Here is a 21125-nt window from a genome sequence, read left to right as displayed (position 1 = left end):
GTAATATCCAAGCACAAGGTCGTGAGTTCCTTATTAACATTCTTACACTTCTCTTGATGGACAACTGTTTATTTCTTTAGTTCAAAGGACTAAGTGTGGCGTCTCTTTCTACTGCACACAAGCTAAAGACACAGCTCAACATCAAAGTATTTGCTAGGTTGTTAGCTTTCCCCCCCCACTTATGACTGATCAACAATCCAGATACTGGATCACTTCATACCTTAAAAAAAAAAAAAAAAAGATACTCAGACTTTAGTGACGATCTCTTTTATTAGTAGTCAAAAGAGGCTACAGTATGTTAGCATCACCAGCAGTGATATGTTTCCATGCTGCATTCAGATTAGAGCATCGCAGATGAATGTTTTAAGGACAGTTTGAGATTAGAAAAAGAGGAAAGGCCACAGATTGGTCGAGTCAGCTCCAATTTTACATGCCAGTCTAGTCAAAATGGCTGTTTCTCCTTTGTCACTGACTGAATGAAATGAAAACAGTTGATCCCAGATAACAGAAGCGCAGATTATATCTGCCAGTTCATGTTATGTATGAATTGTACGGCTATCCAAGCAGAGTAAAGCCGAACCCTATGCCCTAAACATGAAACCCTCAAAGCAGTAATGTGAGTGTGCGAGTATAACATGGATCAAAATGGTACAAACAGGAACCTTAAAGCCAGAATAGGTTTTCTATTATTGTGGCCTAGGGTCTGTCTGATCTGTTGTGTTCCAGGCTCCCATCTAACAGAGGAGACAAGAGCGACCTGTCATATAATGGATTTACTTGATTTAGTCGAAATATAATACGTTTTTAAAAAGTGTAATAAGGCATATAGTGCATTGCGTTGACTTCTTGGGTAGCTGCTCCTCTCACTTGCTGGCTTTTCCTGTGAACTGTGAATAGTTCCCTAAGGTAAAGTCTGGAGAAACTGGGCTTAAGGATGGTGTGCATGGAGGAGTTAAAACGTGTACCAGTGAGCCCTCACACATTTAACACAAGCACAACTCAAAGGTTTGTGAGCATGGACGCTGGGATTGAGCCAAAGGTGTCATTTTTATGTGTACACTTCAAACTGAAAGTGCCAATGCTACAAAAGGAAAATCATTAAGGAGTGTAGAAACTATGCTGTAGAGCTCTGCAATGTAGAAATACTGACTGATTGGAAAGTTTGAGTGAGTTTTAGATGAAAGACAAGTTGAAAGCTAAAGTTTTCAGCGCCTACCACACATTTTCCATCAGAGAAACTCTACTGAAGTAAGGTCACTTTGAGTTTATGTGGTCCAAGAAAGCTTTGGCTTCACTAATGTGCCCTACAGCCAAACTCTTTCCAAAGTTTACCTCTTTGATCAAACAAAACTAAACAGGGTCACATTTAGGCACTAACAGGCTCCACAATCACACCTCTGCCTCTGAGACTGGGAGACCCTGATGCTGTGCTGCACGTGGCCTCCAGATGCCACTCTGCTGCTCTGAGCCCCACAGGCCTGTCTCCTCTCTCTTCGTCAAACGTAAAAATGCTGCAGGTAGAAATCTGCTCAGTCGTCTTCTTTCTCAGCCACTTTCCTAGCCTCGGTATCTGGCTTTCTGTCAGCGGAGTTGGATTCAGCTCCTCCTCCTGCAGCACGGTTGCGGCTTCTTGCACCTGGCTGGTACAGCTGAATAGCAGGCCGGTCCTGATACAGACAAAGAACAGGCTCAGAAACACAACTGGATGAAATCATGTGATGATTTAAGACCTACGGGCAGTTACCTTATTCCGTAGCCGCTCTCTTTTCCCACCGTCCTCCTTCTTGTTGTCTTTAGCAGGCTTCTCTGGCTTCTCAGTGTGTGGGGAGTCTGGCATGTTTTCACCCTTCTTCTTCTCCAAGGGTTTATCTTTTTTAACCTCCTCCTCCCGCTTCTTGAAGGAGTTATCTCCATCCTGATGTTCCCTTCTTCTCCGACGTTCCTCATCCTGTCGCTTGAAGCGTTCCCTCTCTTTCTGCCGACGCTCCTTCTCGCGTTCTCGGTCACGGTCTCTGTCTCGATCCGTGTCACGCTCCCTGAACTCCTTCCGCCCATCTTCGTCCCCTCTGTGGGAAAAGCACAAGCTTGACTGAACCTATAAGGGACCATTTTCATTATATGAAAGTAAGTATTGAGCCACCTCTTAATTAAAATCAAGTAGCAATCCATGTAGTCTGCTTTTACAAACATTGATTTAAAACAAAAACAAACAAACAACACACACAACAACAACAGTCTTCCTGTGGAACTCCTACATTTTCCACAATCAACTGTAAGCAGTGCTATTGCAGAGTGGAAGTATTAAATAACCACATCAACTCAACCACAAAGAGACAGATCAGGTGAAGTCAGAGAGAGCTGAGGCTAGTAGAGCGTCAACAATGTTTTGCTGGCTCAATACCCACAGAGCTCAAACCTCCTCTGGCATTAACATCATTCCGGTATTAAATATAATGGGGTCAACCTAAAATAGCTTGTTCACTTGAGGGTTGAAGGTTAATGTATTTGGACAATTAAAAGAAAAGTGAAGAACTAACTTCCTTCCTCGATCCTCCTTGTGCTCGATGTTCTGACGTCTCTTATGATCAGAACCTCCCAAAGATCTGTCCTCTTTATTTGGCTTCTCTGGTTTCTTGGACTTCTCTTTTGGCTTCTCCGGGTTGCCTTCATCTCCTCTCTCTGGCTTCTTCAGGAGCTACAACAGAAAAAGTAAACACACATTAAGTACTGAAAGTTGGACACAGTTTTGAGCTTATTCTTTCAACTACTGCACACACACACCTTTATCTTTGGCTCGTCTTTAGCTTGGTCTTTGTCCTTCTCCAGCGGTTTCTCGAGCTTCTTCATCTTCTCTGCCTCTTTGCGTTTCCTCCTCTCCTCCTCCCTCCACTTACGACGCTCCTCATCGCGCAGACGTTTGCGCTCGAGTTCCCTCCTTCTTCGCTCTTCTTTCTTCTCCTCCCTGAGTCTCTGAAGAACATTAAAACAAAATGTGTGAGGCCAGCCTTCAGCAATGTATACACATCTCGACCTGAACTTATTTACCTGTTTATTCTTCAGGAAGTCCAGCAGAGGAGTTGTTTTTTTAGCTTGAACAAAGGAAATGATAAAAATTATTCATTCTGCAGTGCGTTTGATTGAAAACTATCAGTATTTGACTGCGAAACATACCAACGAGTTCCTTTGATTTAGCCTCAATCTCCTCCAACAGGATCTCAGGTGTAGACGTTAGCTTCTCGTCGTCCCCGTTGTAATATTCAAGGAACCTTTTGTAATCTGGATCTTAAAGTCAAATGAAACACAAATAAACACATTAATGATTATAGCAAGACTACTTTTTCTGTATCTTTATAGGTCTTTATACGTGTTCCTAAATTGCACTTAAAGTGGACCTATAATGCTTTTCCTTATTTTCTGACATGCTGTTTTACAGTAGATGAATTGTATTTATCAAAGGGTGAATATATTTACCTTCGACAATTGTTCCACACTTTGCATCCTTTTTTTTACTTCTTTTCTTGGCAGTTTTTTGAAAAGGTGAAAACTCCACAATGGCAGGATACTCCTGACCTGTTCGTAAACATCATGTGGAAAAAGATGAAACTTCGGGTCCTTCCTACGGAAATCTTTAAATCAGTTTAGTAACTTCTTCCCTAAATATACCTCTGCTGTCAATGAATACATATCCATCAAAGCGATCTCTGAAGAGGACTATATCCTCTTGGTTTCTGAAGTTGATATAAGCCCTTGCAAAGAGGTGAGGGTAAAGGCTGAAAGAGGAAAACACATGTGTCACACATATACGAGTATATTTATCTTTTGTTAACAGTGAGGGAATCTTTACAGATAAACTCACCTCGTGTCGTTAGAGAAGAACTCCAAATAGTCCACCTCTGGGAGCGGTTGCAGTTGCTCCTCCAGCTCCTCTTTGGTGAGACTTGGTGGTAGTCGTCTGATCACAATCTATTTTTTAAAAAAAAAAATCATAGGTGAAGTTATTGTCCGGAGAACAAAGTTGGGGCTGATAAACAGATTTCTTAAGTTCACGCGCACTGTATCATTATACACGTGAAAGATGATAAAACACTACAACATAAAAATATTGCAATTGTATAAACCTGGCGGTTTATAGCAACATGAGCTAACGCAGCTAGCAAGTTTTACCTTTGTCATGGCCTCCTTCTTTTCCTTGGACTTCTCCGTCTTTTCTCCATCTTCACACTTTATCTCCACCCTTTTCTCCTTCGGTCGATTGTTTTCTTTGTCTTCCTTCATTGCAGCAAACTTTACTTAATCCGGGACTTGGGTCTCATCTCATTCAGCTGACTTGTTTACCTTTCAGCTAGTTAGCCTCTGCTAGTGAACGAAGTAACTAGAACTTCCTCACTGACGGTTAGCGCTGCGCTTCAGTATCAGCGCCGGAGTGGGGCGCTGTACATGAACTCAATTGTGCCTAGACAATTAATTTAATAACTAAAATATATTTTGTGTTGTTTTATTTACATTCTTAATTAGTTTGTCCGTGAAAGGAATTATTCGGAAAGGTTACTTAATGCTGTTAGAAAGAAATAATGCTAGCATGAGCCAAAAAGAGCTTCCGCCTTTCAGATACACTTCAATTTAAAAGCTCACACGGTTGAGTTCGTGTTTTTTTTGTTTGTTGTTTGTTTGTTTTAACAACGTCGTGTTTGGGGATTTCTAGACAAAAAACAAAAAACAAAAAAACAAACGAACGAAAGGAAATTAAATAAATCAGGATTTTTTTTAAAAGAGTGCATAATTAAAAATTTCGTGCTTTTAAGTCGATTTTTTTGGGGGCGGGGGGGAGACAGACTAACTCTAAACTCAAATTTTTGAGATAATAAAGAAATAGCGAAACGTTGACCTATAAATAGCTAAACAAACGTTTGTACGTTTTTTTTCCAATGACAAGTGTCCATAAAAAACAATTAACATATAATTTGAATTATTATAGAATTTTTACCACTATTTTTCCTCCCCACATATCCATGTCCGATCGGTTTCGTCTTTTGACAGTAAAAGGATAATTTAATCAAGTAATCATCGATTTAAATTTACGATCAAAATGAATTGTTGAATTGAAGTGTTTTATCTTGAAATTCTTCAACAGGAAGTTATTGTCTTGTCCTGGAAGAGGAACGTAGGTCGTGCTGACGGTCGACATTTTGCTACTTTCTGGGATAAATAAACAGCGTTAGGTAGGTTTGGGGCAACTTTGTTGTCCTCGAAGTTGCTCTTTGTCCCCTGACAGTTAGACGCTGTAATCATGTGGTATGAAATTCTGCCCGGACTCGGCATCATGGCCGTGTGTCTGATCATCCCCGGTGTCGCCACCGCGCAGATCCACAAGTTCACTAACGGAGGAAAGGTGAGGACGCAGGCGCTGCCAGCAGGTTCTCGTGTTGTGTACCAGACTGCTGGATTATAAAGAGTGTGTTTTTCCCCCGCAGGAGAAAAGGATTGCTCGGGTTCCGTGGCAGTGGTATCTCATGGACAGAGACAAGCGAGTGTCAGGAACCGGACGCTACTTTGACTCCAAGGTTAGCTTCCCTCTGCCCATAATAAGTAAAAGTAATGCTAATGAATAGCAAAGTGTCCAACTTACAGCCTTCCCCTGAGACTACAACTACAGATAAATATAAAAATCGCTTAAACTACCCGACAGTAGTGTGCACAGTTTCATAAAAAACAGTATGTGCAAATACGGTGCACTTTCAAAACCCTAGGTTTGTTTCAGTTAGTCGTTTCATGGAGGCACGCTTGGTAGCACATTTGCAGGATCTGGGGTGCATCTATACATAGGTGCATTTTCAAATGGCTATAACTTCATCACAGAAATAATTTTTATCCAATTGTCTCCTATAGGGCTGCCACAAACGATTATTTTGATAGTCGACTAGTCACAGATTATTTATGCGATTAGTCGACTAATCAGATCATCATCCACTGGACGTAAAACGTACAGCTTATTGCACCAGCAGCATCTGCTCTTATATAACTATCATTAGCTTACAGCTTTAAGCTTTTAAGGTGCTAACTAAAAATAAAGACAAGATGATAGTTTATTCAATTTTAATGAAATTTGCAGATTGTTTCGGTAAAGTTTAATAAACTCCTTGCTATCTAAAATATAACAGGACACCAGAGTATATTCTCCAGCATCTCACACTTCTGATAATCAGTTGTCTGCTTTACGTTTATTCAGCTGTGTAAAAACTATAACTTTAATCTCAGCCAAACCGATTTACTCAGGAACAAATAAAATACTAAAAAAAAAAAAAAAAAAAAAAAAGCCAAACAACAACATTTTTAAGTTATCTAAGTGACTCATATATATTTAACCTGAATGCGAAAGACGGCGGTGGGTTTGAAAACAATTTGCTGGGAGTCCGGTGTTCTCACGGCACTAGTGACCTAGCCCCCGGCTAGCTATCGAGCTAGTGGGTAACAGACGTCTCCGAAAACGTCGGAGCGCTTTTGAAAATATGTGGTGTCCTGATAAACTGAGCCGATATTTGAGGTTTACACAGCTACATTCTCGCCTGAAAATATGTTAAACGTTTATTTTGTGACCCAGAAAGAATAATAAGAGTAATATTAAAACTAACTAGCTACCGCTATTGTTGGAAACTAAGCTGGGCCGCGCTATGAATTCTGGGACACAGCTGCTTCTTCTTCTTCGGGGTTTAACGGCAGCTGGCATCCTTGTACATGCAGTGCTGCCATCTTCTGTTTCAGTCCGTTATTACACTCTTAAATCCTGCTACTTCTGCGTCTTTTGCGATCTTACAAAGCTTCAAACGACACGTCGACTATTAAATCAGTCGTCGACGATTTTGATAATCGACGTAATCGTGACTAGTCGACAAATCGTGGCAGCCCTAGTCTCCTATAATGATACTTTAACCTAAACTATATAATTATGCAAACTGATCATCCCATATGCTCTCTGCTAAATAACCAGATGCCATACTATAGCCTCATATAGTACCACACGGTGGTCTTCTTTGTTCTCGGTCATCAGGTATCACCAAAATCCATCAACTTTGTAAAATGCTGAGGATTTACAGGCAGCGATGGGGGTGTTAGTCATGTGTAGAGCATAAAAGGAGACTTAAAAAGTCCACAAAATGAGTTATTAGCTTAAATGAACACAATGGCTGCTCATGTATAACTACGTTTAATCCTTATTTGTTTCTCTTTTTCTCACCAGGGACTTGAGAACATCCACTGACAAGGAACCTGGAGAGACCCGGGAGAAGAAAGTTCTTTGTTGTACATTAAAAGATTATATTTAACATTCGGTTGTTTGTGTTTTTCAGTCTTTTAAGATGGGTGATTAAACTCTTCCACACACTGGGAATCTTGTGAGGCTTCTTATATTGATTTCTACCAGTAACAGAAGGAGTGCAGTTACTATTATTTATTTTTTTATATCTGCTTAAATGTTGACAGGTTTACTGGACTTGAGATGTATAACAGTACCTGCTGTTATCATTTAGATGTAATACGTCTTCCTGCAGCATCACGTTAACTGTAACTAACTTTATTTTTCTGAGTGGCTTCAACAAATAACTGTTAAACAAAACAAAAAGACGTGATCTTAATCCATACATTTTTTTTAATACAGTTCGTTAATTTCTTTCAGTTTTTTACAATTTTTTTTTTTTTTTTTTTTTTTTTAAAACTTCTATTACTGTCCTCCTGGTGCTTACAAAAATGTTCATATAAACAAACAATAATGAAACGCTGTGGGGAAAAAAACCCCATCAAAAATCCCTTGTAAGAAAAAAAATACAATAATTCTGTATTAGCAATTTTTAGAAATTGCACAAGTGAAAAACATCTTAGAAGTCACGACTTTCAACTCGTAAATAAATAAAGGTTTTAAAAAACAGATGAAGTAAATGTACATTGACCACTGATGTACTATAATGACGTTAAAGAAGCTGAAACAATTGCATTCGCTGTGGCATTGTTTTGATAAGCTTCTGCAATGTCACAAGATTTATTTCCATCCAGTTTTGCATTCATTTTTCACCAAGAACTTGCATTGATGACTGCTGCGCTAACCCTCTCCAGCACATCCCAAAGATTCTCAAGGAGGTTAAGGTTTGGAGTGGCCAATCCATGTGTGAAAATGATGTCTCATGCTCCCAGAACCACTAATTCACAATTCAAGCCAGATGAATCCCGGCATTGTCATCTTGGAATATCCCCCTGCCATCAGGGAAGAAAAAAACCATTGATGGAATATCCTGGTCATTCAGTATAGTCAGGTAGTCAGCTGACCTCATTCTTGGAGAACATATTGCTGCTGAACCTAGACCTGACCAACCGAAGCAACCCCAGACCATAACACTGCCCCCACAGGCTTGTACAGTAGGCACTAGGCATGATGGGTGCATCACTTCATCTGCCTCTCTTCTTACCCTGACACACCCATCCCTCTGGAACAGGATAAATCTGGACTCATCAGACCATGTGACCTTCTTCCTTTGCTCCAGAGTCCAATCTTTATGCTCCTTAGCAAATTGAAACCCTTTTTTCCAGTTTGCCTGACTAGTGGCTTTCTTATGGCTACACAGCTGTTCAGTGCCAATCCCTTGAGTTCTCTTCGCATTGTGCGTGTGGAAATGCTATTAAACATAGCCCTGAGTTCTACTGTTGTTTTTCTTTGATTTGATTTCATCAAACGTTTAAACGTTTAAGTGATTTTTTTTTTGGCCCGGCAGTGTATATCTGATATATATTATTTTGAAATGAAAAAGAAAATGCTCGGAACAAAGAAGTAGACTTTTGCTTTAGACTGTGGTCTTGGAGTGGCTGTAAAATTGATTCGGCTGTACTTTACAACACAGCTCAAACTTTTTTTTTAAGTACTGAAATTTTCACGTGGTTCCTTTCTGTTCTTAAGAAGCTATTTGCTCAGATATTTGCTCAAAAATACTGGCAAATATTTATTGTAAATATTCAGAGTTTGAAGGTAACATTGTTGCCAAGCTTTCTTAAATATGCTACAATTAACTCTTCACAAAAAAAAAGATCAGTTACTTAGTTTTAAAAGAAAAAGGCCTTATTTAAGTGGTTCACTCAGTCTGAGGACCTCCTGCACTTTAAAAAACAATAATACTACAAACTGCTTTTTTTTTTCTAAATTGTTTTCTACTCTTGATGCATTTATCACTTATAGTAGAACTCCCGGCAAAAACAGAAAGAAATATTAAAATGGCAACAAGATATGATAGTGAAAATTTATTTAACATTCTGGTTGGGAGCATTTGAAAACATTTACAAGAGATGGATAGAAAAGGGAAGGAGAATACAATTGAAAACTTCTCAGACACAATTTTTACAGTTAAAACACTTCTGCACTGTACACTCAGTTCAAACTGAGAGGAAAAAAAAAGCTTTACACCTCATGTCACCAAACAAAGAGTAAAGGTTCCAATAACAGGAGACAAACTGGTCGTTCACTTCTCCTCCTTGCCTTTGGTTTTCCTGTACACCATCTCCCTGAAGCTTGACAGGATCTTGCTCTCTCTCTTTCTCCTCTCCTCCTGGTTGAACGATGCCAGAGCTCGCTTTTCGTCTGCGCTGTAGATCTGGTTTTCCTTTCTCAGACGCACGGCCTCCATACGACGATGTCTGCGGGGCGAAAAATTTGTCAGTATTACAGGAAGAAAAGCTGAACACGCTTCTGGATCTGCTCAACTCAACCCAGCCTAGAGCACAAGCTAAAGCAAATGTTACAATGTGCAGAGATTAGTAAAGAAATTAAACAAAATTTAAAGCAATCAACTCTTTTTCCCCTCGGGGAAAAACAAGTATGTTTCTGTAAAAGATAAGATGTAATGCAGATCGTGGAATATCTGTTGATAGAAAAACCTGATCGTTCAGTATATTCAGGCAGTCAGCTGACCTAATTTTTCATGAAAAATTTCCATTTTCTAAACATTACGTACCTGCTGCCACTCATGACGTAACCAGACTTCTCGAAGTTTGCGATCTCATCGCTGGTGAGACCGATCTCTCCTCTTCTTGGGATACGTTTGCCAGCTTTCACGTACTCTGCCATGGCAGCACCTTCACCTGGCAACAGGGCGTGACCGAAACTGGAGGAAGGAGGAAAAAAAAGAAAAAGAAGCTTTTATCAAAAATTCTGCCAAATGATTTAGACAAGTTGTGTGGTGGAAATGTTTAACAGAGTCTGTCTTATTTTGTCACATCTGATAAACTGAATCACAGTGATTTCTATTTTTTTTATAGCCTAAATAAAACTGAAAGACCCAATCAATTATCAGCAATCTTCAATAAAGTCAACTCTACTATCACTTTTTTTTTTAAATCCCAGTCTTCAAGCTCACCGTTTAGCAAGCACGTTTGAAAATATGTAACCTGCCTCTGTTATTTTTTCTGTTTTCAGACATTTAATCAGTTTTCTGTACTGTGCTGTACAGGTACACTCCACTGTAAACAGCAGTTGTGTTTGGGAATTCAACACAAACTACATTAGGGGTAGATGCTTTTCCCTTTAAGTTTGTTAATGCAGGAATTAACCCCGAACAGTGACTCACTCCAAAGGTCGATCGTTCTGAGACATGTGAGTGAGAGGAGCTTCGGGGCCGACCACATGCTCATCCATGGAGGTTTTCTCCACCCACATCACCCCATTGGGATCTTCCTCCTCTTCGTCCTCTGAGGCCTCGCTGCTGGAGTCGCTGCTGGACTCCTTCCGGCTTTTCTTCGCCTTCTTCTTCTTGGACTTCTTAGACCTGACGGGAAACAGGATGCTTGGTTAGTCAAATGGGCTGTTACCACGTCAACAGAGCTGATGCACAGCTTCGTATCAGAACTTACTTTTTGCTCTTCTTTTTCTTTTTCTTCTTCTTTATTTCTTCTTCTGAAACACAAAAACAAGACAGTTAAACTGATGAATCTGATTAGAGAAAAAACAAAACAAAAAAAGGGTGCTTTTCGTTCATCTTACCATCCGAATCTGATTCAAGCTCACTGTCCTCTGAGTGCTTTTTGTTCTTTCTCTTCTTGGACTTCTTCTTCTTTTTCTTTTTCTTCTTCTTCTCTTCTGATAATAACAGACAGAATGGGTTTGTTATAAATTCACAGAAAATGTTGGATTGCTGTAATTTATGTGTGTCCACACTCTGTGTACCTTCTGTGCTTGATTCTGAACTGCTGTTTTTCTCGTCTTCTTCAACTGGTGTGAACTCATCGGAGCTGATGGAGGTGAAAAAAAATACAGAAAAGAATTTTTGATACCTGAAAATAAGACAGAACAACGCCTGATGTCTCTGCCAGGGTGCCAACAGGTATGACACATCAAGACCTTTTAAATAACTGCTTAAATAAAATTTAACAGGAAAAGTAAGATTTAAAAGGTGGAAAAATTGGTTAAAACAAAGTCATTGCGAAATAGAAACTCTTACGGTGATGAGACTAAAAACATCTAAGACCAAGACACACAGAATTTAAGACAGTTTTAATTAAAAAAAATCTTTTACAAATAAATGCAGTTTTAAAGACATGTGTCTCCACAAACCCAACACAAAATTAACAGTATGTTCCTCACTTACTCTGGCTCTTTCACTCTGGGTGAATATCCCCAAACTTCAGGACAACCCAGCTCACCGATCCTCTCCCTCTCCTGCAGGCGCCTAAAACATAAGTTTGCAAAAACGTGTTTTTAACTGAAATGTCAAACTACACTTAGATTAGCAGCAAATCAAAAGAGGACGGCTTCCATCTGTTTGGTTTTTGGTAACAGATGCATTGACGAGCCCTCCACCTCCAGAGGACTGTTCATCTGAAGTGGTGGCACGTCATAAAATGCACCAATAGGCTCGTGTACCTGAGGACTGATTTGTATTATGGGAATTGCAGGGTTCAGGCTTTGATAGCTTTTCACAGTGATGTTAGACTTTTCATACCTGGCGATAAAAGCCTCTTGTCTCTGCCGCTGAGCGTCGTCCCTCTGCTGCTCGTAGTAATAATCATCTTTGAGGCCGCCGTGTTTTCCCGGAGGCTCGGACCAGTGGTTGCTGTGGTTGTGGCTGCTGTTGTTGTTGTTGTTATGGCGCTCTCTGGATCGGGACCTTGATCTTGATCTTGATCTGGACCTGGAGCGGCTACGATGAGGACTTCCTATGCGGATCCGTCTAATGTTTCTGGCCTCTTTGAATCGACGCTCCCGTTCCTCTCGCTCCCTCTCACGGTTGCGTGGCTTAGGAAGTTTGGGTCCGAAGCTGTCCGGAGACAAGCTACGGTCGCGGCTGTCGCTGCGATGGCGACTGCCGCTGCGATGGCGACTGCGGGAGCGGGTCCGAGGTCTACGGGCCCGAGGACTGCGTGGCTCCCCGCCGCCGTCAGAACTCGATCGATCCGACAGAGGCATGCTCTCTGACCGTGAGAGACTCACTACAGGACGGGGTAAAAATTAATTAAGTAATTAGTATCTAAGTAATCAGTATCTAAGAGGAGATTTAAAAGATGTCGCAGACAGTTTATCTTCTTCTCCCTACGCGGAGAGCGTTTAATAACAGGAAGTACTGGTTGGTCCGTCCCAAAAAAGAATCCGACGTCACATGTCATAGAGAACAGTTCCCAACATATTGATATAACACAATTTTCTTGCATTAAAATAATGTAAAAAAGAAAAAATCCTCAAAACTTGCATAATTACTAGCAATATGTATGGAATAAGTCCCAGTAAAACCAGTCAGATTAATTTAGGATATTTATCTATGTTTCTTTGGCTTATACTTTCTTTAAGTTTTTTTTGAATAGTTTTATAGGGAAATATTTGCTAACAATGCCTGCATGTATACTTGTAGACAGTTTATGTGCATGTCAGTATTTTCAGATGACAAAACTGAGAAGGAAAGCATAACTAATTTAATTTGTGTATACTGTGTACTCTTGATAAATATGTATTGTGAAAAACAAAATACGGTATGAATTATACTGAAGTGTATAATATAATCACTATGTAAAGAAAAAAAAAATAGGCTGTTCTTAATTTTTTTTATTCTAAATTCATAGCAACAGTAACAACTATAAAAAAATATATAATTTCTTAGGGTGGTTTTGGTATCTTTTTTATTTTTTTCCAAATGTTAAGCTGGAGTTTACTTTTTATTACTTTCTGTTTTAGCTTTAGATTAATTAATCACTAATATGAGGGGAGATTTGTCAGGGGCAGATTTAATCATTTTAGAGTAGGCATTACAATTTAAACATTTAACCAAAGAATAAAAATAGAAATTTCCAAAATGTTTGAAAATTTTTCTTTGTACATTTTTTTTTAAAATTCAGTAATAATTCTGTTTTAGTTAGCCTATTTTTCACAGGTAAACATGGGCTGAATAAACAAAAAATCATTAATTTTATATCAGGTCAAAAAAAAAAAATTGATTTATTTTATTTTGCATTTACAAGGTCGGGCGGGGGGTGGGACGCGGGGTAGTCCGAGAGTTTTGTGGCTGTGAAAAACTGTGAAAAACCCAACTTCCGGTTTTTCGCAACGCGCTCACGCGCCACCGGAACTACCGGGGTTTAACCGACCAACACACGGTCGTGTCTCCTACTGCTCAACTCAACATCTTTGGAAACTGGACTGCGTGTTCACTAAATTTGAGTCTTTTTACCAGCAAAGAAACAGAGCAGCTCGGCACGTCGAGATGTCGCTTTCTATAGTTCAAGTTAAAAGAAAAACGGAACCCGTGAGCAAGCCCGTGGAGGAGAAATGCGCAAAGGAGTACTTTTTCACGGAACTGGAAACCACTGCTACATGTCTGATCTGCAAGCAGAAGGTTTTATTCAAGGAGTTCAATATGAAGAGGCACTACGACGCAAAACACGCGGAAAAGTATAACCCATACCAGGGCCAGAAGAGGAAGATGATGTACGATCAACTTCAGAGAGAGTTCAACGGCCTTTCACCGCCGGCTTCCAGCCTAAAAAGAGAGGATGAATTCAAACGCTATTCTGCAGGTACTTATTCAATTGACCGTTTATTCACCTGTGACCGTTGTGAGCTTTTATTTTGAAGGCGAGACTTGTGAACCGGCAGTTATCGCGCTGCTAACCGGCGTGCAAAAAGTAAACAGTTTCCAGCTGAAATAACCTCAGAACTGAGCTTTATTTGTATTTATATGAAGCTAGGACGATGTTTTTAAATGTACTTTAAAGCCACATAGTTTGCATTTGAATGCTTATAATCGCTTACGACTGCGACTCCTGGTGGCTGAGAATGAAAAGTGAGGCTCTCTGTTGTTGTTAGCCATTGTTTGTCGTTCATTAACATATCCGCCGGCTGCCACCCTGCTCACTCCTGACAAAATCATCAAGGTTTGCAGGTAAACCTCATCAATTTAACGCTGCTGTTAGAGAGGATTTCGATTTGGCCTCTATTCTACTAGAGGCATGCTAATAGTATGCTAAACAGCGGGCCGCGATTCATTAAGGAGGAAACGGTGCTACCTTTGTTAGCAATAGATGTCTTAAAAGCTTCAGTAGAGATAATAATTGCGCTCTCAGTGTTGCATTAATACCCCCTTAATGTCTTTTTAATATGTTCCTCAATCTGCCTTGGTGTCACAAGAGGCTAAAAATGTCCCGCAAATTAACGTTTACCTAGCGCCAGCTAAGGGACGGTTTTGTTTTTGTTGCCAGGCTAACGTAATTAGCATGTCTGACATTGTGTGCACAGAAACGGAATCATGCTGTCCAAGGTTATAATTAACAAAAACTAAACTAAAAACATACAGATGATCACTTTAGGTTTAGTCTTTGCTAAGGAGAAGATGTTCACTTGCCTGTGACTGAAATTATAATACATGATCTAAACTGCCAAAATCTATATCTCCTATAATACAGTGAGTAAAAAAGACACAAACGTAACACTGAAACCGATAATAGCTAAACTAAAAAACCCACCCTGGATACCAAGAACTATATTAAGATATTTTTTTATGTGCATAAATAAATCCACTAACAAAAATATAGGAGGCCAAGCTGGAGGTGGCAGAGTGGAAGATTTTGCCATAATTAGAAATGAGTATGTCAGAGGGACTTGTGCATAGGAAGGTTAGTGGATATACTGGACAAAGACTGCTGAATGTGGAGCTGCCAGGCAGGAGGATAAGAGGAAGACCACAGAAGATTCATTAATGTAGTACAGGAAGATGCAAGGATACAGTAAGAGTGGGTCATAGTGACCCCAAATGGAATCAGCAAAAAGAACAAGATGCATTTAGTTTGTAATATTTGGAAGACATTGCAGTAGCAGTGTAAAGTGTTAGCTTAAAAATTAGTTTTTCAACTATACTCTTTTATATTATACAGTGTCCCATTGAACCACTTTCTCTCCTTTTTCCATTATTCAGTTTATCAAGAAATAAACAATTTATTATTATTTTTATTATTATTAGTTGAAACAGTCGCCTGCAGATGCTGAGTTAACAGACTGACCAATGAGTGAACTGTTTCTATCCAAAAAAAGGACCCTATAGCTCCTAGACCACCATGACTCTAGCTATACCAAAACATGAGCCATGATTCAGGCTGAACCTCCTCATGTATTGTTCTGGGTTGTTTTGATGTTCCTGTTAGAACTGGAAATGCAGGAAATGGCAAAACTGAATTTGAGCCAGCTCTTTTACTATCTGTTGACATAACTTGTGTAACTCACATTGCTCTGCATGGTGGCACGTTATAATTAAGACATGATATAATAATATGATAAGATCAACTTTATTTATCCCAAAATTTAGGAAGAAAACGGTAAGAAACCAGGAAAATAAAATAAAAACCGACCAAATATAGTTGCTTATTAAGTTAAAAAATACTCAAAATGTGAATATTCAATTTAAATCTAAAAATGAACCTGTACTTTGTTTATCTTAGTTTCATTTTTTTTAATGCCACTTAACTTTTATTTTTTAATTGTAGTTCTATTTCTTTAAATAAAAACTTTTTTGTGCATTTCCTTTTATTTAGTACTTAGTGATTGTTGACTCTATGAAAAATGCTTTGGATATGAATAAATGTTACTTGCTTCACGTTGTTGTGCATTCACAGGTTTGATTATGATTTGCTTTTTCTCTGTAGACATGCCGAGTCTGAAGCTGATATCTGCGACCGACACACAGTACTCAGCAGCTGTGCTGAAGAACATGAATGAGCAGCGGAGCCACGGATTATTTTGCGATATCACCATCATTATACAGGACAGGAAGTTCAGAGCTCACAAAACTATCCTGTCTGCCTCAAGTACGTATTTCCACCAGCTGTTTACCGTGGCTGGGCAAGTGATTGAACTAAACTTCATCAGGCCTGAGATCTTTGAGCAGATTCTCAACTATATTTACAGCTCTAAGATTGTCAGAGTCCGCTCTGACATGCTCGAAGAGCTCATCAATGCCGGGCAGATACTGGGAGTAAAGTTCATTGCAAACTTGGGTTCACCATTATCACAAGTTAAGGGCCTTCCTGGTTTGTCTAAGGAGGCAGAAAGCAAAAGTGACTCATCTACAGAGATGATGCCGATCATCACAGAGTCCTTCTCAATATCTGCGGAGGAGTTCAATCAGGTAAACAAGCCTGCGGATAACGAGGAGGACTCGGACAGCGACGTTCTGTTTGTCTCGAAAACAGATAGTCAGAACAAAGTGGTCGGCTGTGGTGAAGTCATTGATTTGGAGAAAATGGATTCAGAAAATGTCCCGTCAAGCCAAAATGTAGAATCAAATCATGCAGTTTCAGAATGCAAAGACAAAGCTACCACTCCCTCGAAACCATCTGCTTCAAATCCTCCCAGCATCAGCTGTCCTAAACCAATTTTAATAGACAGCAGCCCTCTACAGAGCCCGGACAGCAGCTCCAACAACTCGTCTTCCCCTGCCAGAGTTTACTCAGGAAGTGCTCCTACAACACCAGCCAGAACAAGCAGTTTGACCCCAGAGCCATCGAGTGCCTCTCAGCCCCCTGAAAACAGCGACATAATGGGAGTCCACAAGAAGCAAGTGTCTACTTCATCTCAGCAGGGGGACTTCAAAATAAGACTCTCTGATTTATCGGAAAGTTCGACAGTTCAAACAAATGTTCCCAAATCTGCTATAACGGGTAAAAAGACAGTGACGCTCAGCACAGCCACGGAAATCGACTCTATTTCGTCAGGCTGCAAGGTGTATGCCAATATTGGAGAAAATACGTATGACATTGTCCCGGTGAAAGAAGATCCAGGCGAAGGAGGCTCCAAAGCCAATAAAGGGAAGAGAGCTTTTATGGCGACACCATTGAAACCCTTCGAAAAAACACCCGTGTCACCCAAGGCAGGACCAAACAAGAAGAGGACCAAAACGGAGCTCGAGGACCACTACGAGCTCATCATGGATGGAAAGACTTTCTACGTGTGCATTGTCTGTAAGCGGCCCTACGTGTGTTTGCCAAGTCTGCGCCGTCACTTCAACACGCATTCGTGGGAAAAGAAGTACCCGTGTCGTTATTGCAACAAGGTGTTTGCCCTGGCCGAGTACAGAACTAAACATGAAATCCACCACACAGGAGAGAGGAGGTACCAGTGCTTGTTGTGCAATGAAATGTTTATAAACTACCAGTTACTCTCCGCTCACTGCAAGCAAGTTCACAATCAGGATCCTTGCGGGAGGAAGGAGAAAGACGACGGCGGCAACAATTTGTACCGCCTGCTTCCGTGTAAAACAGTGCAGATGAAGTCGTACTCGTGGACTACAGATGGGCCAGGGGTCCCAGTAATATCGGAGGACGGCAGCGTGCATCACATAACCTCAGTCGGCGAAGCAATGCACTCGTCCACCCAAAGCAGGATGTTGAACTGGGACGACATTTTCGTTGAGCCCGACGCTCACATGGCGCCTAACAGCCGTGCACAACCGGAGACAGCTATGAACACGCCTCCACAGGGTCCAGCAGAGTACTACTAAGCACAGCTGACACCACTCCTTTTATTATATGTGCCTTTTAGGTGCCCCTCTTTCTCCTCGGTTCCACATCAACAATATTTTTGCGCAATTCTCAATAGTTTCAGCTGTACAGTGCGGTCTCATTAGTCTGTCAGTTGAAATGAGTGGACTAATACTGTAGTGATAACACAGGTACTAGTTTGCTGGTGGCTCTCAGTTATATGGTGAACGATGTAATGGGACCGTACCTCTCATGTTCCTCTGCTTTTTTTAAAATGGCCATGATCTTTTACATTAGGTGAGCACAGAAATAGACGTGGTTCAAACATGATAGAAATGAAGAGTTTTTATGAATGAAAAGGCAAAAAAAAAAAAGAAATTGCTCTTCTTGGCTCAAACCTGTGCTCTGTATCTTTATTGCCCAGAATATTTCAGCTAAATGAGCTGAAGCACAAATGAAACGGCTGTTTTGTTTTTCAGTTTTATTTTTTCAACAGGCTACATTCCCTTAATCGTGAAATGACATTAAACGGAGGCCTGTTTAAAGAAATGGAAATGGGGTTACCTATTTAAAGTGATGTATGAAGCCTTATTGTGTGTATGTGCAGCCAGTTTTGGTTACATTACACATGAAATGATGAATTTTCAGGACCGATCATTCCCGTTTTTGTTTTAAATCGAATTCTGTACGAGAGAATGTTGATTATGAATTTCATTATTTTTGTATTTTGTCATCCTGGGTATGCAGTTATTTAATTTTTGTAGCAGCCTGGAAAAGAAACTTTCTGTCTGTTAAAGGGGACCTGTTAAGATTTTTGAAAATATACGGTTACAGCAGGGGATGCTCGTATTAAACAGGGTCGGTATGTAATCGAAGGATCTCATTCATTCATTCATCGTTCACAGTCCAGTGGGTCTGTGTCTCACCAGTGGGGCTCTCCCCAATCTTAATATAGGAGGAGCTTAATCAGCTTGTTTCAGACTAAGGCCCAGTATAAGATATGTGAGTATATAAATAAGGATTATTTTGTATCGCGAGTCATGCAAAGCCACTGTAGCATGGAGCTGGAAATGAGCTTAATAGTTCCCCTTTAAATACATTGTTTATTTTTATTTTTATTTCTGTTACTTTGTCACTTCCCTTTATTTAAAATTGCAAAATCTGCCCAGCTACATATAGAAGGCTGGAGATTTCTCCTACACGTGTGACGATAGGATGGAAATAAACTGAGCTTTATTACAGTCAATAGCTGTAGCACTTAGCATTCAGGCAGAAAACTCTTTGTTATAACTTTGCCGCTCTGTTTTTCACTGTGTCAGAGGGTAGTGATTGGTTAGTACAAGTAGTACTAACAGGGGAAACTGTACTTTGTCATGTCATCGTGCAGGGTTTCTTTTTAATAAACAGATTAACATCAGTATGTGATGTGTGGTGTGTTTTTGTGCTTGCTACACTCCAGTTTGGGCTCTTGACAGCAGGTTAACATTTCTTATAGTTTAAATTGGTCACACTGCCAGTATAGAAACAGAACAGCGCCTGTTTATTTCCTGTTTGTGCTACTGCACATTTCTAGTTTGTAGCATGTATTCTACAGTGTTTTATGGATAAATCCTGTAGTTTTGCTCAAAAGGGAGTGTATTTACTTGTTGTTTTTGTACTGAAAGGTTAGCACCTCAGCTGTGTGAGGACTTTGGCTTTAAATCTTGTTATAAAGGTTTATTTTCTTTTGGTTCACCTGTAAAAATGTTTTCTGGGGTGTGATTTAGCATTTTTATTCCAACAAAACCAGTGGGGAACATTTAAATTTACCACAGTCTTTTTTTTTTTTTTTTTTTTTTAAACCATGAAGGTTTTGCTTGAGAAAGTAAACCCCATGTTTCATTAGCCCGTAGAACCATCTCTAACAGCAATAACTTGTTTTCGCTTTCTGTATGACTTTATCAGTCTCTCACATCGTGGAGGAATTTTACCCTTTTCTTCTTTATTGTTTCTTCACTTCATGGAGGTTTGCACACATTCACGACTCTCTTAAGGTTCCACGACAGCATTGAGGTCTGGACTTTGACTGGGCCATTGCAACGCCTCGATTCATTTTTAGCCATTCAAATTTGCTGCTGTGCTTGGGATCATTGTCCAGCTGCATTCCCCCAATTTGGGCTAAGCTCTAGCTGTCAGACAGATGGCCTTACATTAGAATACCACGCTGTACAGAGAAATTCATGGTTGATTCAATGACTGCAAGGTGCCCAGGTCCTGTGGCTGTAAGATGAGCTCAAGTCATCACTCCTCCACCATCGGGCTTGACAGCTGTTATAAGGTCCTTGCACTGTCCTGGACTTTTAACATTTAGCATGCTAAATGAGGCCTGTCTGAGATGTAGCTCCGGGGTTTTTTGCACTTTCTCTGAACATTGCATGCTCTGACCTTGGGGTAAATTTGCTGGGACGTCCACTCCTGGGGAGATTGTGGCGTTATGGTAACACTCATCTGAATGCTCCAGACCTGCAAGGTGCCAAAACCTCACCAGACTTGCTGATTATTTACTACTTACCCTCTTAATTTTGATGGAAGCATTAAGAGTGAGCTTAGTTTTTCAGTTTGTCACACACATTGTAAGACAAATCTTTTGAAGTGTTAACCATGTACAGCTGCTCTAGTTGCGTCTAACAACTATAAAGGTGGAACCGAGCGTAACGTCTGCTTTAGGAAGTTAAGTTCAGAGCACTGAATACAATTGATCAGTATGGGGGACGTGTGTACCAAATTAATAGCAAACCACTCAGCAGTTGTTCACAACGACTGAAACTCACAGTGACCTAAAAATGAAAAATTACAGGGGGTAATTTTATCCCCTGCAAACCACGAATACATAGCACCATAGTGCAAAAGATGTCAAACCTCCAGCATTAGTGTGTAAAACAATTGCTGGTTTCCTTTATCACGTCAGAAAATATAAAATTACAGAAGTATGAAGCAGAAAAAAATATATAATCTGCCACATATGTAGTAGAGGTGCTACCAGTGTTGTTTGACCTCTTGAAAATTTTACATCTTACTCCATGCGCCTCAAAATAGGTGAAGCTGTGGCAGAAGTTCCTCCTTTGCTCCTGTGACCTACTGGAGAGGTAACCAACACCGAGTAG

The 21125-nt window shown here is 40.1% G+C and overlaps 4 protein-coding genes across 6 annotated transcripts; 2 read left to right on the top strand and 2 right to left on the bottom strand.

Annotated features, from left to right (window-relative positions):
- Positions 1 to 251: 251 nt before the first annotated feature.
- upf3b (UPF3B regulator of nonsense mediated mRNA decay) lies at positions 252 to 4662 on the bottom strand. The gene is made up of 10 exons (XM_040015415.1): positions 4165 to 4662; positions 3857 to 3963; positions 3664 to 3770; positions 3472 to 3570; positions 3172 to 3282; positions 3046 to 3089; positions 2782 to 2970; positions 2538 to 2695; positions 1745 to 2066; positions 252 to 1667 (listed from the first exon to the last, which is right to left on the bottom strand). Exons 1-10 carry the CDS (start codon positions 4273 to 4275, stop codon positions 1530 to 1532), a joined length of 1386 nt encoding a protein of 461 aa, XP_039871349.1. The 5' UTR covers positions 4276 to 4662; the 3' UTR covers positions 252 to 1529.
- Positions 4663 to 5136: 474 nt separating this feature from the next.
- ndufa1 (NADH:ubiquinone oxidoreductase subunit A1) lies at positions 5137 to 7384 on the top strand. The gene is made up of 3 exons (XM_040015437.1): positions 5137 to 5389; positions 5472 to 5561; positions 7235 to 7384. Exons 1-3 carry the CDS (start codon positions 5288 to 5290, stop codon positions 7253 to 7255), a joined length of 213 nt encoding a protein of 70 aa, XP_039871371.1. The 5' UTR covers positions 5137 to 5287; the 3' UTR covers positions 7256 to 7384.
- A 1877-nt stretch (positions 7385 to 9261) lies between these two features.
- Positions 9262 to 12610, bottom strand: LOC120723743 (NFKB activating protein). Of its 2 annotated transcripts, none has more exons than XM_040015422.1 (8): positions 11970 to 12610; positions 11616 to 11696; positions 11195 to 11259; positions 11012 to 11107; positions 10882 to 10924; positions 10599 to 10796; positions 9987 to 10136; positions 9262 to 9669 (listed from the first exon to the last, which is right to left on the bottom strand). In XM_040015422.1, exons 1-8 carry the CDS (start codon positions 12431 to 12433, stop codon positions 9495 to 9497), a joined length of 1272 nt encoding a protein of 423 aa, XP_039871356.1. In that variant the 5' UTR covers positions 12434 to 12610; the 3' UTR covers positions 9262 to 9494. The 2 variants fall into 2 exon arrangements, with proteins under 2 accessions (XP_039871356.1, XP_039871358.1); XM_040015424.1 differs by having other exon boundaries at positions 10882 to 10921.
- Positions 12611 to 13563: 953 nt separating this feature from the next.
- zbtb33 (zinc finger and BTB domain containing 33) lies at positions 13564 to 21121 on the top strand. 2 transcript variants are annotated; one of them, XM_040015904.1, is made up of 2 exons: positions 13564 to 14031; positions 16150 to 21121. In XM_040015904.1, exons 1-2 carry the CDS (start codon positions 13719 to 13721, stop codon positions 18000 to 18002), a joined length of 2166 nt encoding a protein of 721 aa, XP_039871838.1. In that variant the 5' UTR covers positions 13564 to 13718; the 3' UTR covers positions 18003 to 21121. The 2 variants fall into 2 exon arrangements, with proteins under 2 accessions (XP_039871838.1, XP_039871839.1); XM_040015905.1 differs by lacking the exon at positions 13564 to 14031 and adding an exon at positions 14078 to 14396.
- Positions 21122 to 21125: the final 4 nt, after the last annotated feature.

Source organism: Simochromis diagramma, unplaced genomic scaffold (genome assembly GCF_900408965.1).
Source record: "Simochromis diagramma unplaced genomic scaffold, fSimDia1.1 OVJJ01000685.1, whole genome shotgun sequence".
NCBI classification, from domain to species: domain Eukaryota; kingdom Metazoa; phylum Chordata; class Actinopteri; order Cichliformes; family Cichlidae; genus Simochromis; species Simochromis diagramma.
This window is presented reverse-complemented; position numbering and strand designations above follow the sequence as displayed.